Source organism: Salvelinus namaycush, chromosome 4 (genome assembly GCF_016432855.1).
Source record: "Salvelinus namaycush isolate Seneca chromosome 4, SaNama_1.0, whole genome shotgun sequence".
Classification (NCBI taxonomy): Eukaryota; Metazoa; Chordata; class Actinopteri; order Salmoniformes; family Salmonidae; genus Salvelinus; species Salvelinus namaycush.
The window spans coordinates 10,024,696-10,040,685 of record NC_052310.1 but is presented as its reverse complement, the minus strand read 5'-3'; the positions used below and the strand labels follow the sequence as shown (position 1 = coordinate 10,040,685).

The window sequence follows — 15,990 nt, the reverse complement described above, 5'->3', positions numbered from 1 at the left end:
CTTGAATTTAATTGAGAGAACGAGAGAGAGCAAAGAGAGAGAAAAGAGAAAGGAGAGATGAGAGAGGGGGGGTGGTGTCAACTAGAGCCAGCCTTACTGTGAATGTATAGCTGTGCTGCTCTTCACGGTCCACGGGCTTCAGCAGTGTCAGGTAGCGAGTAATCCCTGAAGGTGTCACTGTGAAGATTGTGTTGTAGTTGTCCAAGGATATCTGCAGCATGGGATCTTTCGTCTTCAAGGGAAGGAAAAGAAATGACACAAGTCCACAAACAACTGACTGACTGGATTTGGATTGATAAAAGCAAGGTGATGAAACCTCGTCAGTCAGTTTCAAATCAAAGTTTCAGGGAAGAAGGAAACACATGATAAACACACACAACCGTTGGAAAAAAATACTTTGGACTATCAAATAAGTACATGAAATATGAATAAACTGTTTGTCCATGGTTGTGTTGAGTGACAATGTAAATCTACAATGATTATGCAGCTCTATGTCCATAGCATAGTGTTACCATGACACTGATGTTGATATCTTTATCTTATTTGCTGAATGCATTACAACGTATACTAAGGATTTTTTCTTTTCAATGCGCCATCTGTCCACAGTATCTGTATAGCTGTGTTGCGGGGTCTGTTGTGCCAATCCAAACGTGTTTGACAATGTTAAACCCCATATCTCTACCTAATCCATTTGAAGTTCTGCAGGGCTTTGTAGTCCTTGTGTCACGGTTGTGTTCTTCACACACAGAGCAACACAGTACATGTACGAACACAGACTAAAAATGAAGAGTCCCGCCTCAACCTCCGCCCACCCCTGCAATAACACAATGTATATGTCTGAAATAGCACTATATATTGTGCACTACATTTGACCAGAGCCCAATGGGAATCCCTATGGTCCCTGGTCAAAAGTAGTGCACTAGTAGTGTGAATAGCTTTCCATTTGAGAAGCAGCCAGTCCTTTTAATACCAGACTGGTGACAGACAGACTTGACTGCCTTCATTACTAATATGCATTCCTCAGCACTGTGGATATTGTTGACGCTGCTTTCAGTGGATATCGAAGTTACGCCGGACAGAGCGAGACGTAAATATATTCAACTATATTCAAATGAATTCAACTGCTGCAAATAAAAGTGATTTGAATAATAATCACCCCAGACACTTAACAAACGGCTCTGTGTTAGTACAGGTCTCCCCTCCCATCGCCCCCGCTCAGTAGGAGATGACACAGCTTCCATCAGCATGGGGTTTCCCCAAAATAATCCAAGTCACATGGGCCTACTCCAGATGGGCATGTGAGAAACAACTCCAATGATTGTAGGGACCACTAAACCCAGAATGCTCACAACCAGAGCCATATATCTGGAGTATATACAGTACCGGTCAAAAGTTTGGACACACCTTCTCATTCAAGGGTTTTTCATTATTTTTTTACTATTTTCTACATTGTAGAATAATAGTGAAGACATCAAAACTATGAAATAACACATATGGAATAATGTGTAACCAAAAAAGTGTTAAACAAATATATTTTTGGATTCTTCAAAGTAGCCAGCCTTTGCCTTGATGACAACTTTGCACACTCTTGGCATTCTCTCAACCAGCTTCCCCTGGAATGCTTTTTCAACAGTCTTGAAGGAGTTCCCACATATGCTGAGCACTTGTTGGCTGCTTTTCCTTCACTCTGCAGTCCAACTCATCCCAAACCATCTCAAATGGGTTGAGGTTGGGTGATTGTGGAGGCCAGGTAATCAGATGCTGCACATCACTCTCCTTTTTGGTCAAATAGCCCTTACACAGCCTGGAGGTGTGTTGGGTTATTGTTCTGTTGAAAAACAATGATAGTCTCACTAAGCGCAAACCAGACGGGATGGCTGCAGAATCTGTGGTAGCCATGCTGGTCAAGTGTGCTTTGAATTCTAAATAAATCGGACATTTGAACTTGAATTTGAACTCATCAGACCAAAGGACAGATTCCCTCCGGTCTAATGTCCATTGCTCATGTTTCTTGGCCCAAGCAAGTCTCTTCTTCTTATTGGTGTCCTCTAGTAGTGGTTTCTTTGCAGCAATTCGACCATGAAGGCCTGATTCACGCAGTCTCCTCTGAACAGTTGATGTTGAGATGTGTCTGTTACTTGAACTCTGTAAAGCATTTCTTTGGGCTGCAATCTGAGGTGCAGTTAACTCTAATGAACTCATACTCTGCAGCAGAGGTGACTCTGGGTCTTCCTTTCCTGTGGCGGTCCTCATGAGAGCCAGTTTCATCATAGCGCTTGATGGTTTTTGCGACTGCACTTGAAGAAACTTTAAAAGTTCTTGACATTTTCTGGATTGACTGACCTTCATGTCTGAAAGTAATTATGGACTGTTGTTTCTCTTTGCTTATTTGAGCTGTTCTTGTCATAATATGGACTTGGTATTTTACCAAATAGGGCTATCTTCTGTATACCAACCCCTACCTTGTCACAACACTACTGATATGCTCAAACGCATTAAGAAGGAAAGAAATTCAACAAATTAACTTAAGGCACACCTGTAAATTGAAATGCATTCCAGGTGACTACCTCATTAAGCTGGTTGAGAGAATGCCAAGAGTGTGCAAAGCTGTCATCAAGGCAAAGGGTGGCTACTTTGAACATTCTCAAATATAAAATGTATTTTGATTTGTTTAACACTTTTTTGGTTACTACATCATTCCATGTGTTATTTCATAGTTGTGATGTCTTCACTATTATTCTACAATGTAGAAAATAGTAAAAATAAAGAAAAACCCTGGAATGAGTAGGTGTGTCCAAACGTATGACTGGTAGTGTATGTACATACAGTATATATTACACTAATAACAACTATACAACATAGCTACCCTCAATTCTCTGTGTTATCAATGTACTAGAGCTGGGACCATAAACCGAACATTATCAACACTGACCATACTGATCACCTATTGCAGGCATTTTGCTGATATCGTTCATTATTGGCAGCCATGACTACATGGAACTCTATTCTACATCAGGTAACTGATGCAAGCAGTAGAATTAGATTTAAAAAACAGATAAAAATACACCTTATGGAAAAGCAGGGACTTTGAAGCAACACAGACATAGGCACATGACACATGCATACACACACACACGATAACATAGGCACTATACTCACACGCACACATGGATGTTGTGCTGTAGATATGTTGTAGTGGAGTAAGGGCCTGAGGGCACACACTTAGTGTGTTGTGAAATCTGTTATGAATGTATTGTAATGTTTCAAAAATTGCCTTAATTTTGCCGGACCCCAGGAAGAGTAGCTGTTGCCTTGGCAGCAGCTAATGGCGATCCATAGTAAATACAAATACAAATTTTGATAAGTAGCCTATACTAGAGAAATGTGAAATTTGAAATGAAATAAGTTTGTTAATATAGGTGATTGTTAATGGGACAATTGATGACTATAACCATCAAACTAGTAGTCGTTGAAAGGATCATAACCAAACTGGTGCACATTAATGTTATAAACACATTGTTCTATTCATCATTATCGCATCAATTCATGCAATTTATCACAATATGGATTTCTGTCCATATTGCCCAGCTCTACAATGCAATAAACACAGCCATGTACTGTGGGGAACCTTTTCCTACATTACTACAAGCTTCTCAGGTTAGAGAAAAATAGATCACTTGAAAGACTAACCAAGCTGGCAAAAAATGGAAACAACAATCAATAAAACAAACTAGTGAAGCAGAAATCATGCAAATATGAGAATTGGATAGTTTAAAAAGAGGCGTATCAGTAGAAAAACAGAGAAAGAGAACTACACACTAGTAATCATGCAGCACTAATGCATCAGCTAAAACCTGCAGGCTGATCACCAGGGATGAGCTAAAAAATAAGAGACAAAACAAATGATGTGATTGAATAACCTTCTCAAATGAGAGATGGTGATAAAATGGCTTCAAAACTAAAAAGCCATGTATGTTTTGTTGCTGATTAATTCCTTTAGTATCATCTTGAAAGAGCAAACACCTTATTTGCAGCTGACATACTTGGATCATGGAACTGTATCTAGACTAGGGGTTATACCCCCAGGCAGGGCCAAACAGGCAGGATATCATTGGATGGGGCCACAGTGTCTCCTGACCCCTCCTGTCTCAGCCTCCAGTATTTATGCTGCAGTAGTTTGTGTGTCGGGGCTGCGGCTATGGAACCCTGACCTGTTCACCGGACGTGCTACCTGTCCCAGACCTGCTGTTTTCAACTCTCTAGAGACAGCAGGAGCGGTAGAGATACTCTCAATGATTGGCTATGAAAAGCCAACTGACATTTACTCCTGAGGTGCTGACCTGTTGCACCCTCGACAACTACTGTGATTATTATTATTTGACCATGCTGGTCATTTATGAACATTTGAACATCTTGGCCATGTTCTGTTATAATCTCCACCTGGCACAGCCAGAAGAGGACTGGCCACCCCTCATAGGCTGGTTCCTCTCTAGGTTTCTTCCTAGGTTTTGGCCTATGTAGGGAGTTTTTCCTAGCCACCGTGCTTCTACACCTGCATTGCTTGCTGTTTGGGGTTTTAGGCTGGGTTTCTGTACAGCACTTTGAGATATCAGCTGATGTAAGAAGGGCTATATAAATACATTTGATTTGATTTGATGACTAGACAAACACTTGAATCTACAGTATGCACTGTAAAAAGATCTGCTCTCGACCTCTTTGCTCTCGACCTCAACATGATCGCAAACTCTCTCATCAACATCTACAGCAGTCTTCCATAGAAAGATTGTGTATAAATGAATAAATTAATGAACAAATGAAGGCATGAATGAAAGAAAGAAGGAACAGGTGAATGAATGAATAAACAAATGAATGAATTGATGAAGAGACTGGTCAGCTATGAGGTCTTACCTCCTCAATGTCGTTGTCCAGAACGTTGATCCCCAGAGGGGTGGTGAGGCTGGCGTCGGTGAACACTGTGGTACCCACTGGTGCTGACTCCATGATGAAGCCCTGGTATGTGGCCTCCAGGAAGAATGGTGACTGGTTGTTCTCATCCAGAACCTCGATGTGGAGGTTGGCAAATGCAGGCAGGGGGTGGCCGTTGTCCTGCTCTGCCTGGAAAATATAGAACAGGGTGGCGTTCATTAAGGCACAGTGTAGACTTTTTTTTGTGGACAAAAAATATCCCAGATTCACTTTTTTTCAAAAACATTTCCCCCCTAATTAACATGACCGAGAACTACTCAAAATGTGCATGTAAGCAGCACTGAGGTTTTGCACAAGTAATGCTTGGTTCATGGACTAAACTTTCTAAAGATAACTGATAAAAACGTGATTGAATCCAACAAGGATACAGAAAATAACCAATTGGAATGACATTTGAGAATACCAAAGGGTGATGTTTATTGCTCTGTAAATCTATTCCTTTCTAACAAACATGGAAGTAGACTGGAGACTCATTCATTGTAGATGCCCGTTTGTTTTATTCTCTCCATCAGTAAATTTGATCCAATCTACGGTCAATCAGTACAGTTGTGTCAATAGAGTAATGAAACCGCCTTGTAATTATTGATCATGACAACGAAGAGGGAGAGGGGTGACTTCTGCAGCTCTTAGATTAAAAACCACTGACTGGTGATGAAATGAATGTCTTCATCAACCAGCTGAATGTTCCATAAAAGGCCTAGCCTTCAAAGGTGTTGCCTATATCCCTCCACCTCCACGATTGCCTGTATTCAGAGGCTCCACAAAATCAACTGTCTTCAGTTCCATTCACTGACTGGTCTACCAGACAAAATACACAAAATAAAGAAATGCTAATTTTCCCATGCATCAAAGTGTCTAGCGTTACCCTGGGGCTATGTCACTCACTATATTAGAATATTATATCATTTCAATGAGTGAACAATATGCCTTCTAATTGCACTTTGATATGTATGTGCAGGGTAAGCTTTGTGTAACAACAATCTGACATTAAATCTGACATTCTGACAATAGTAACTTTATGTTACTGACTGAAATAAAAATGATTATATAGGGGGTGGCAGGTAGCCTCGAGGTTATGTTCGAAAGCTGCTGGTTCGAATACCGGAGCCGACAAGGTGACACATATGTTGCTGTGCCCTTGAGCAAGGCACTTAACTCTAATTGCCCAAAGGGCACTGTACAATTGTGACCCCCATTCCCTGCCAGTATCTCAGGGGATATGCAAGAAACATCTCCATGACATGCTTCTGTAACAGGGCAAATATAAGCCCCCCCCCCCCCCCACACACACAACAAACATAAAATAAAAATACTATATATTATTACTTGTCCTTTGATGGTACAGTATGGTTGTTGCTGTCGATTTTAAAATATAATTTTGTTTACAGTGCCTTCAGAAAGTATTCACACCCCTTCACTTTTTCCACATTTAGTTGTGTTACAGCTTGAATTTAAAATAGATTAAATTGAGATTTTTGCCACTGGCCTACAAACAATACCCCATAATGTCAAAGCTGTCACGCCCTGACCGTAGTTCCTTTTTTATGTCTCTATTTTGGTTTGATCAGGGCGTGAGTTGGGGTGGGCATTCTATGTTTTGTTCTATGTTGTCCTTTTCTATGTGTTTGGCTGGGTGTGGTTCTCAATCAGAGGCAGCTGTCTATCGTTGTCTCTGATTGAGAACCATACTTAGGTAGCCTGTTCCCACCTGTGTTTGTGAGTAGTTGTTTTCTGTTGTGTGTCTGCACCAGCCAGAACTGTTTCGGTCGTTATCTTTGTTATTTCAGTGTTAATTTAATAAATATGGACACGTACCACGCTGCACCTTGGTCCTCTCCTTCCAACAGCCGTTACAAAAGCGTAATTATGTTTTTCAAAATTTTGGTTAATTAATAAAATATGAAAAGCTGAAATGTCTTGAGTCAATAAGTATTCAACCCCTTTGTTATGGGAAGCTTAAATAAGTTCAGGAGTAAAAATGTGCTTAACAAGTCACATACTAAGTTGCATGGACTGTGTGTGCAATAATAGTGTTTAACACGATTTTTGGATGACTACATCTGTACCCCACACATACAATCATCTATAAGGTCCCTCAGTCAACCACAAAGACCGGGGAGGTTTTCAAATGCCTCACGAAGAAGGACACCAATTGGTAGATGGGTAAAAATTTAAAAAAGCAGACATTGCATATAATTTTGAGCATGGTTAAATTATTAATTACACTTCTGATGATGTACCAATACACCAAATCACTACGAAGATACAGGCGTCCTTCCTAACTCAGTTGCCGGAGAGGAAGGAATCCGCTCAGGGATTTCACCATGAGGTCAATAGTGATTTTAAAACAGTTAGAGAGTTATATGGCTGTGATAGGAGAAACCTGAGGATGGATCAACAACATTGTAGTTATTACTTCACAATACTAACCTAAATGACAGAGTGAAAATGAGGAAGCATATATATCCCAAAACATGCATCCTGTTTTCAACAGGCACTAATGTAATACTGGTACTGCAAAAAATGAGGCAAAGCAATTCACTTTTTGTCCTGAATACAAAGTGTTATGTTTGGGGCAAATCCAATAAAACACATTACTGAGTATCACTCTCCATATTCTCAAGCAAAGTGGTGACTGCATCATGTTATTAGTATGCTTGTAAAAATGAAGGAATTGGGAGTTTTTCAATATAAAAAATAATGGAATGCCGCTAATCACAGGCAAAATCGTAGAGGAAAACCTGGCTCAGTTTGCTTTTCACCAGACACTGGGAGATGAATTCACCTTTCAGATGGACAATAACCTAAAACACAAGGCCAAATCTACACTGGAGTTGCTTCCCAAGAAGACAGTGCATGTTCCTATGGAAAGACCTGAAAATGGATGTCTAGCAATGATCAACAACCAATTTGAAGGATTTTCTTAAAGAATAATGTTGCACAATCCAAGTTTGGAAAGCTCTTAGAGAAATTTCCAGAAAGACTCAGAGTTGTAATCACTGCCAAAGGTGATTCTAACATGTATTGACTCAGGGGGTTGAATACTGATCTGTTGAATATACACTGCTCAAAAAAATAAAGGGAACACTTAAACAACACAATGTAACTCCAAGTCAATCACACTTCTGTGAAATCAAACTGTCCACTTAGGAAGCAACACTGATTGACAATAAATTTCACATGCTGTTGTGCAAATGGAATAGACAAAAGGTGGAAATTATAGGCAATTAGCAAGACACCCCCAATAAAGGAGTGATTCTGCAGGTGGTGACCACAGACCACTTCTCAGTTCCTATGCTTCCTGGCTGATGTTTTGGTCACTTTGGAATGCTGGCGGTACTCTCACTCTAGTGGTAGCATGAGATGGAGTCTACAACCCACACAAGTGGCTCAGGTAGTGCAGCTCATCCAGGATGGCACATCAATGCGAGCTGTGGCAAGAAGGTTTGCTGTGTCTGTCAGCGTAGTGTCCAGAGCATGGAGGCGCTACCAGGAGACAGGCCAGTACATCAGGAGACGTGGAGGAGGCCGTAGGAGGGCAACAACCCAGCAGCCGGACCGCTACCTCCACCTTTGTGCAAGGAGGAGCACTGCCAGAGCCCTGCAAAATGACCTCCAGCAGGCCACAAATGTGCATGTGTCTGCTCAAACGGTCAGAAACAGACTCCATGAGGGTGGTATGAGGGCCCGACAGGTGGGGGTTGTGCTTACAGCCCAACACCGTGCAGGACGTTTGGCATTTGCCAGAGAACACAAAGGTTGGCAAATTCGCCACTGGCGCCCTGTGCTCTTCACAGATGAAAGCAGGTTCACACTGAGCACATGAGCACATGTGACAGATGTGACAGAGTCTGGAGACGCCGTGGAGAACATTCTGCTGCCTGCAACATCCTCCAGCATGACCGGTTTGGCGGTGGGTCAGTCATGGTGTGGGGTGGCATTTCTTTGTGGGGCCGCACAGCCCTCCATGTGCTCGCCAGAGGTAACCTGACTGCCATTAGGTACCGAGATGAGATCCTCAGAGCCCTTGTGAGACCATATGCTGACACATGCACATTTGTGGCCTGCTGGAGGTCATTTTGCAGGGCTCTGGCAGTGCTCCTCCTTGCACAAAGGCGGAGGTAGCGGTCCGGCTGCTGGGTTGTTGCCCTCCTACGGCCTCCTCCACGTCTCCTGATGTACTGGCCTGTCTCCTGGTAGCGCCTCCATGCTCTGGACACTACGCTGACAGACACAGAAAACCTTCTTGCCACAGCTCGCATTGATGTGCCATCCTGGATGAGCTGCACTACCTGAGCCACTTGTGTGGGTTGTAGACTCCGTCTCATGCTACCACTAGAGTGAGAGCACCGCCAGCATTCCAAAGTGACCAAAACATCAGCCAGGAAGCATAGGAACTGAGAAGTGGTCTGTGGTCACCACCTGCAGAATCACTCCTTTATTGGGGGTGTCTTGCTAATTGCCTATAATTTCCACCTTTTGTCTATTCCATTTGCACAACAGCATGTGAAATTTATTGTCAATCAGTGTTGATTCCTAAGTGGACAGTTTGATTTCACAGAAGTGTGATTGACTTGGAGTTACATTGTGTTGTTTAAGTGTTCCCTTTATTTTTTTGAGCAGTGTATATTAGTGTTTTATTTTTCAGGAATCTTTTACAAATGTTAGACTGTTTCTTCTACTTTGACATTAAAGGGTATTTTATTTAGATCGCTGACTAACCATGACAATTACATCCATTTTAATCCCACTTTGTAACACAACAAAATATGGAAAAAGTCAAGGTTTGTGAATACTTTATGAAGGCACTGTAACTGTATAATTTTGCTGTCAGTTTTGAATAATATGCCCCACGCACAATCAACCAAAACACTTGTGTTTCTGTGGAATACTAAATATTATTTTCAGTTATATTTTCAATAAAATCTCAAGGTTACTGCATCAAACACCATCCTCGCCTCTGAGGCCATGTCTTGTGAGAACTCAACATGGAAGCCAAAGTGTTAAGTAAGTGACAGCATGGTCTCCATTACTGGCTAGAAGAGTTTGTAACTGTGTATATATGAATAGCAATGTCTTGTGTCAAAAGCACTTCACACCTCCCTGGTGGGGGTATATTAAGTCGATTGCCCCCCCAACTAAGATCAGATTCTATTACTGACACCCGCGAGCAGCGATCATATCAAACAGAATGAGAACCAAATTTAAACAAACAGAATTTAAACAAGCAGTTACTGAAACTATTCAATCTTAGAAGTGGTCCATAACCAAATGCATACTCTGCAGCTTCATTCAATTACAGTGGTGGTAGAAAGCGTTGGATGACCGACTAGGTGTTTGAGAGATGTTGATGTATGTCATCAACATCTCTCAAACCACTTCGATAGTCGATCACATACACGTATCAGTCAAATCCAGTTCAAATATGATAGTCATCAGAAAAGTATACCTCTCTGTCCACCAGACACCCAGCTGCTCCCTCCCCTCGATTCTGAGACTATTCCTCTCAGATGCATCTGTGTCACTGTGTGTCTATATTTAACACAGCCGCAGGGCAGTATCTGCTTTATTCATACTGTGCGTCTATATTTAAAGCAGCCGCAGAGCAGTATCTGCTTTATTCATACTGTGTGTCTATATTTAAACACAGCCGCAGGGCAGTATCTGCTTTATTCATACTGTGTGTCTATATTTAACACAGCCGCAGGGCAGTATCTGCTTTATTCATACTGTGTGTCTATATTTAACACAGCCGCAGGGCAGTATCTGCTTTATTCATACTGTGTGTCTATATTTAACACAGCCGCAGGGCAGTATCTGCTTTATTCATACTGTGTGTCTATATTTAACACAGCCGCAGGGCAGTATCTAATTTATTCATACTATGTGTCTATATTTAACACAGCGGCAGGGCAGTATCTGCTTTATTCATACTGTGCGTCTATATTTAACACAGCCGCAGGGCAGTATCTGCTTTATTCATACAGTGTGTCTATATTTAACACAGCCGCAGGGCAGTATCTGCTTTATTCATACTGTGCGTCTATATTTAACACAGCCGCAGGGCAGTATCTGCTTTATTCATACTGTGTGTCTATATTTAACACAGCCGCAGGGCAGTATCTGCTTTATTCATACTATGTGTCTATATTTAACACAGCGGCAGGGCAGTATCTGCTTTATTCATACTGTGTGTCTATATTTAACACAGCCGCAGGGCAGTATCTGCTTTATTCATACTGTGTGTCTATATTTAACACAGCCGCAGGGCAGTATCTGCTTTATTCATACTGTGTGTCTATATTTAACACAGCCGCAGGGCAGTATGTGCTTTATTCATACTGTGTGTCTATATTTAACACAGCCGCAGGGCAGTATCTGCTTTATTCATACTGTGCGTCTATATTTAAAGCAGCCGCAGGGCAGTATCTGCTTTATTCATACTGTGTGTCTATATTTAACACAGCCGCAGGGCAGTATCTGCTTTATTCATACTATGTGTCTATATTTAACACAGCGGCAGGGCAGTATCTGCTTTATTCATACTGTGCGTCTATATTTAACACAGCCGCAGGGCAGTATCTGCTTTATTCATACTGTGTGTCTATATTTAACACAGCCGCAGGGCAGTATCTGCTTTATTCATACTGTGTGTCTATATTTAACACAGCCGCAGGGCAGTATCTGCTTTATTCATACTGTGCGTCTATATTTAAAGCAGCCGCAGGGCAGTATCTGCTTTATTCATACTGTGTGTCTATATTTAACACAGCCGCAGGGCAGTATCTGCTTTATTCATACTATGTGTCTATATTTAACACAGCGGCAGGGCAGTATCTGCTTTATTCATACTGTGCGTCTATATTTAACACAGCCGCAGGGCAGTATCTGCTTTATTCATACTGTGTGTCTATATTTAACACAGCCGCAGGGCAGTATGTGCTTTATTCATACTGTGTGTCTATATTTAAACGCAGCCGCAGGGCAGTATCTGCTTTATTCATACTGTGTGTCTATATTTAACACAGCCGCAGGGCAGTATCTGCTTTATTCATACTGTGTGTCTATATTTAACACAGCCGCAGGGCAGTATCTGCTTTATTCATACTGTGTGTCTATATTTAACACAGCCGCAGGGCAGTATCTGCTTTATTCATACTGTGTGTCTATATTTAACACAACCGCAGGGCAGTATCTGCTTTATTCATACTGTGTGTCTATATTTAACACAGCCGCAGGGCAGTATCTAATTTATTCATACTATGTGTCTATATTTAACACAGCGGCAGGGCAGTATCTGCTTTATTCATACTGTGCGTCTATATTTAACACAGCCGCAGGGCAGTATCTGCTTTATTCATACAGTGTGTCTATATTTAACACAGCCGCAGGGCAGTATCTGCTTTATTCATACTGTGTGTCTATATTTAACACAGCCGCAGGGCAGTATCTGCTTTATTCATACTGTGCGTCTATATTTAAAGCAGCCGCAGGGCAGTATCTGCTTTATTCATACTGTGCGTCTATATTTAACACAGCCGCAGGGCAGTATCTGCTTTATTCATACTGTGTGTCTATATTTAACACAGCCGCAGGGCAGTATCTGCTTTATTCATACTATGTGTCTATATTTAACACAGCGGCAGGGCAGTATCTGCTTTATTCATACTGTGTGTCTATATTTAACACAGCCGCAGGGCAGTATCTGCTTTATTCATACTGTGTGTCTATATTTAACACAGCCGCAGGGCAGTATCTGCTTTATTCATACTGTGTGTCTATATTTAACACAGCCGCAGGGCAGTATGTGCTTTATTCATACTGTGTGTCTATATTTAACACAGCCGCAGGGCAGTATCTGCTTTATTCATACTGTGCGTCTATATTTAAAGCAGCCGCAGGGCAGTATCTGCTTTATTCATACTGTGTGTCTATATTTAACACAGCAGCAGGGCAGTATCTGCTTTATTCATACTATGTGTCTATATTTAACACAGCGGCAGGGCAGTATCTGCTTTATTCATACTGTGCGTCTATATTTAACACAGCCGCAGGGCAGTATCTGCTTTATTCATACTGTGTGTCTATATTTAACACAGCCGCAGGGCAGTATCTGCTTTATTCATACTGTGTGTCTATATTTAACACAGCCGCAGGGCAGTATCTGCTTTATTCATACTGTGCGTCTATATTTAAAGCAGCCGCAGGGCAGTATCTGCTTTATTCATACTGTGTGTCTATATTTAACACAGCCGCAGGGCAGTATCTGCTTTATTCATACTATGTGTCTATATTTAACACAGCGGCAGGGCAGTATCTGCTTTATTCATACTGTGCGTCTATATTTAACACAGCCGCAGGGCAGTATCTGCTTTATTCATACTGTGTGTCTATATTTAACACAGCCGCAGGGCAGTATGTGCTTTATTCATACTGTGTGTCTATATTTAAACGCAGCCGCAGGGCAGTATCTGCTTTATTCATACTGTGTGTCTATATTTAACACAGCCGCAGGGCAGTATCTGCTTTATTCATACTGTGTGTCTATATTTAACACAGCCGCAGGGCAGTATCTGCTTTATTCATACTGTGTGTCTATATTTAACACAGCCGCAGGGCAGTATCTGCTTTATTCATACTGTGTGTCTATATTTAAACGCAGCCGCAGGGCAGTATCTGCTTTATTCATACTGTGTGTCTATATTTAACACAGCCGCAGGGCAGTATCTGCTTTATTCATACTGTGCGTCTATATTTAAACGCAGCCGCAGGGCAGTATCTGCTTTATTCATACTGTGTGTCTATATTTAAACGCAGCCGCAGGGCAGTATCTGCTTTATTCGCAGCCTGGCAAGTTCCAACTCAATGAAGCCTAGAAGAAACTTTCCAACACCAACAGATGCTTATGGAAAGATAATCGTTTTTTTTTTGCCTTATAAAAAAAAGAGGGAAAGGATTAGCACTCTATAACTGACAGTGGACAGGGCAGACTGGTAAATGGGTTTACTGCTGAGCTGATCTCTCCCACTCTCAGACTAGAGGGATGGAGGGAGAAGGAAGGATGGAGGGAGGGAGAGGGGAGGGATGGAAAGACGAAAGCTGAAGGGGAAATAGAGAGGAGGAGGGCACTCTGAATCCTGAAGGAGAACATCACTCAAGCACATTGCTGGTCTTAGATAAAAAGGTGTTATCTAGAACCTAAAAGGGTTCTTCGGCTGTCCCCATAAGAGAACCCTTTGAAGAACCCTTGTTGGGTTCCAGGTAGAACCCTTTTGGTTTCAAGTAGAACCCTTTTGAGTTCCATCTAGAACCCTTTCCACAGATGGTTGTACCTGAAATCAAAACAGGTTCTATCTGGAACCAAAGAAGGTTGTACCTGTAATCAAAAGGGGTTATTATGGGGACAGCTGGAGAACCCTTTTAGGTTCTAGATAACACCTTTTTATCTAAGACCAGCAATGTGTTTGAGTGATGTTCTCCTTCAGGATTCAGAGTGCCCTCCTCTCTCTTTCCCCTTCAGCTTTCGTCTTCCCATCCCTCCCCTCACCTCCTTTTGTATACTGGCTGTTGGTGCACAGGGAGTCAGGAACACAATAACTGATGAAATCAGAGCGACTGTGGTTGACCATGTTGTCAATCATGGGATGAGCATGAGGGAGGCTGGGCAGCGGGTTCAACCAAATCTGAGCCGCTGTACTGTTGCAGGTATCATCCGGATATTTAGAAATGAGAACCAGTAAGTAATTGTAAGTGCTGTAGTCTGACTGGTACAGTAATATGTACTGTACTTTCATAATGAGAAGGATCTATCACTAAAACCGTTCAAATGCTTTTACAGAACTCCAGTATCTGGTGGAAGAGGTTGACTGTTCACCCCAGAGCAGGAGACCCACATTGTAAATATGGTCATTGCAAATAACTGCATCAGACTCAGAGAACTGCAGGACCACATAATGGCAGATAACACCATATTCCAAAACGTCAACAGAGTGAGTCTTTGCACTGTCTCGTCTACTGAAACGCAATAGAATTAGGATGAAGCAGCTGTACAGAGTCCCTTTCGAAAGTAACTCAGACCGTGTAAAACAACTGAGATATGAATATGTGCAGGTAAGCTATACTTTCCTATCATTGGTACTGGATCTGGAAGTGTATGGTGCTACATCATATTGACTGATCCCTGTCTTTTCCTACTGTGCTACATTGTCTTGTCTCTTTCAGAGAGTCATGGAGCTAGAAGCAGATGCAGTGCATCATGAGCTAATATATGTGGACAAGGCAGGTTTCAACCTTGCAAAAACAAGGGGCCGCGGCAGAAATATCATCGGACACCGTGCCATCATCAACGTCCCGGGACAACGTGGTGGCAACATAACAATGTGTGCTGCTATTAGTCAAAACGGCGTCCTTCACCATCATGCAATCCTAGGCCCATACAACACTGCACACATTATCACCTTTCTGGACACCCTCCATAACAGACTAATCCCTAATGACCGGGGGCCAGAACAGCCCAGGTACGTTATCATCTGGGACAATGTTAGTGTCCACCGGTCTGCTGTGGTCCGCAATTGATTTACAGGTCACCCACTTTTCATCTCACTCAATATCCCCCATACTCTCCGTTCTTGAATCCTATTGAAGAATTCTTCTCTGCATGTGGTTGGAAGGTGCATGATCACCAGCCCCACCGACCCCACCCCTTCTACAGGCAATAGAGGAGGCTTGTGGAGACATCAATCAGGGGTCATGCCAGGCCTGGATACGGCACTCCAGGCCATACTTTCCACGCTGCCGAGCTCAAGACAACATGTGATGTGGATGAAGTCTTATGGCCGGACCCACAAAGAAGGTGAGATGGAGCCACATTTGTTTATGTTATTTTTTTTCTAGCACAAATGTTTTTGTTTTCTTCTACTGCGCTTTTGTTGTTTGAGGAGTGTTAGAACATTTTCCGCTTATTTGTATTGATAGTGGGTTATGTTCGGAAAACTTTACACATTT

General features: G+C 42.0%; 1 protein-coding gene across 1 annotated transcript in view; it reads right to left on the bottom strand.

Annotated features, from left to right (window-relative positions):
* The window catches only part of LOC120045354 (protocadherin-15-like), a 224,467-nt gene that overhangs the window by 158,796 nt on the left and 49,681 nt on the right, over positions 1-15,990 (bottom strand). Inside the window, 2 exon segments of the mRNA XM_038990233.1 lie at positions 98-232; positions 4,909-5,115. Of these exon segments, the coding sequence (XP_038846161.1) occupies positions 98-232; positions 4,909-5,115 (342 nt within the window).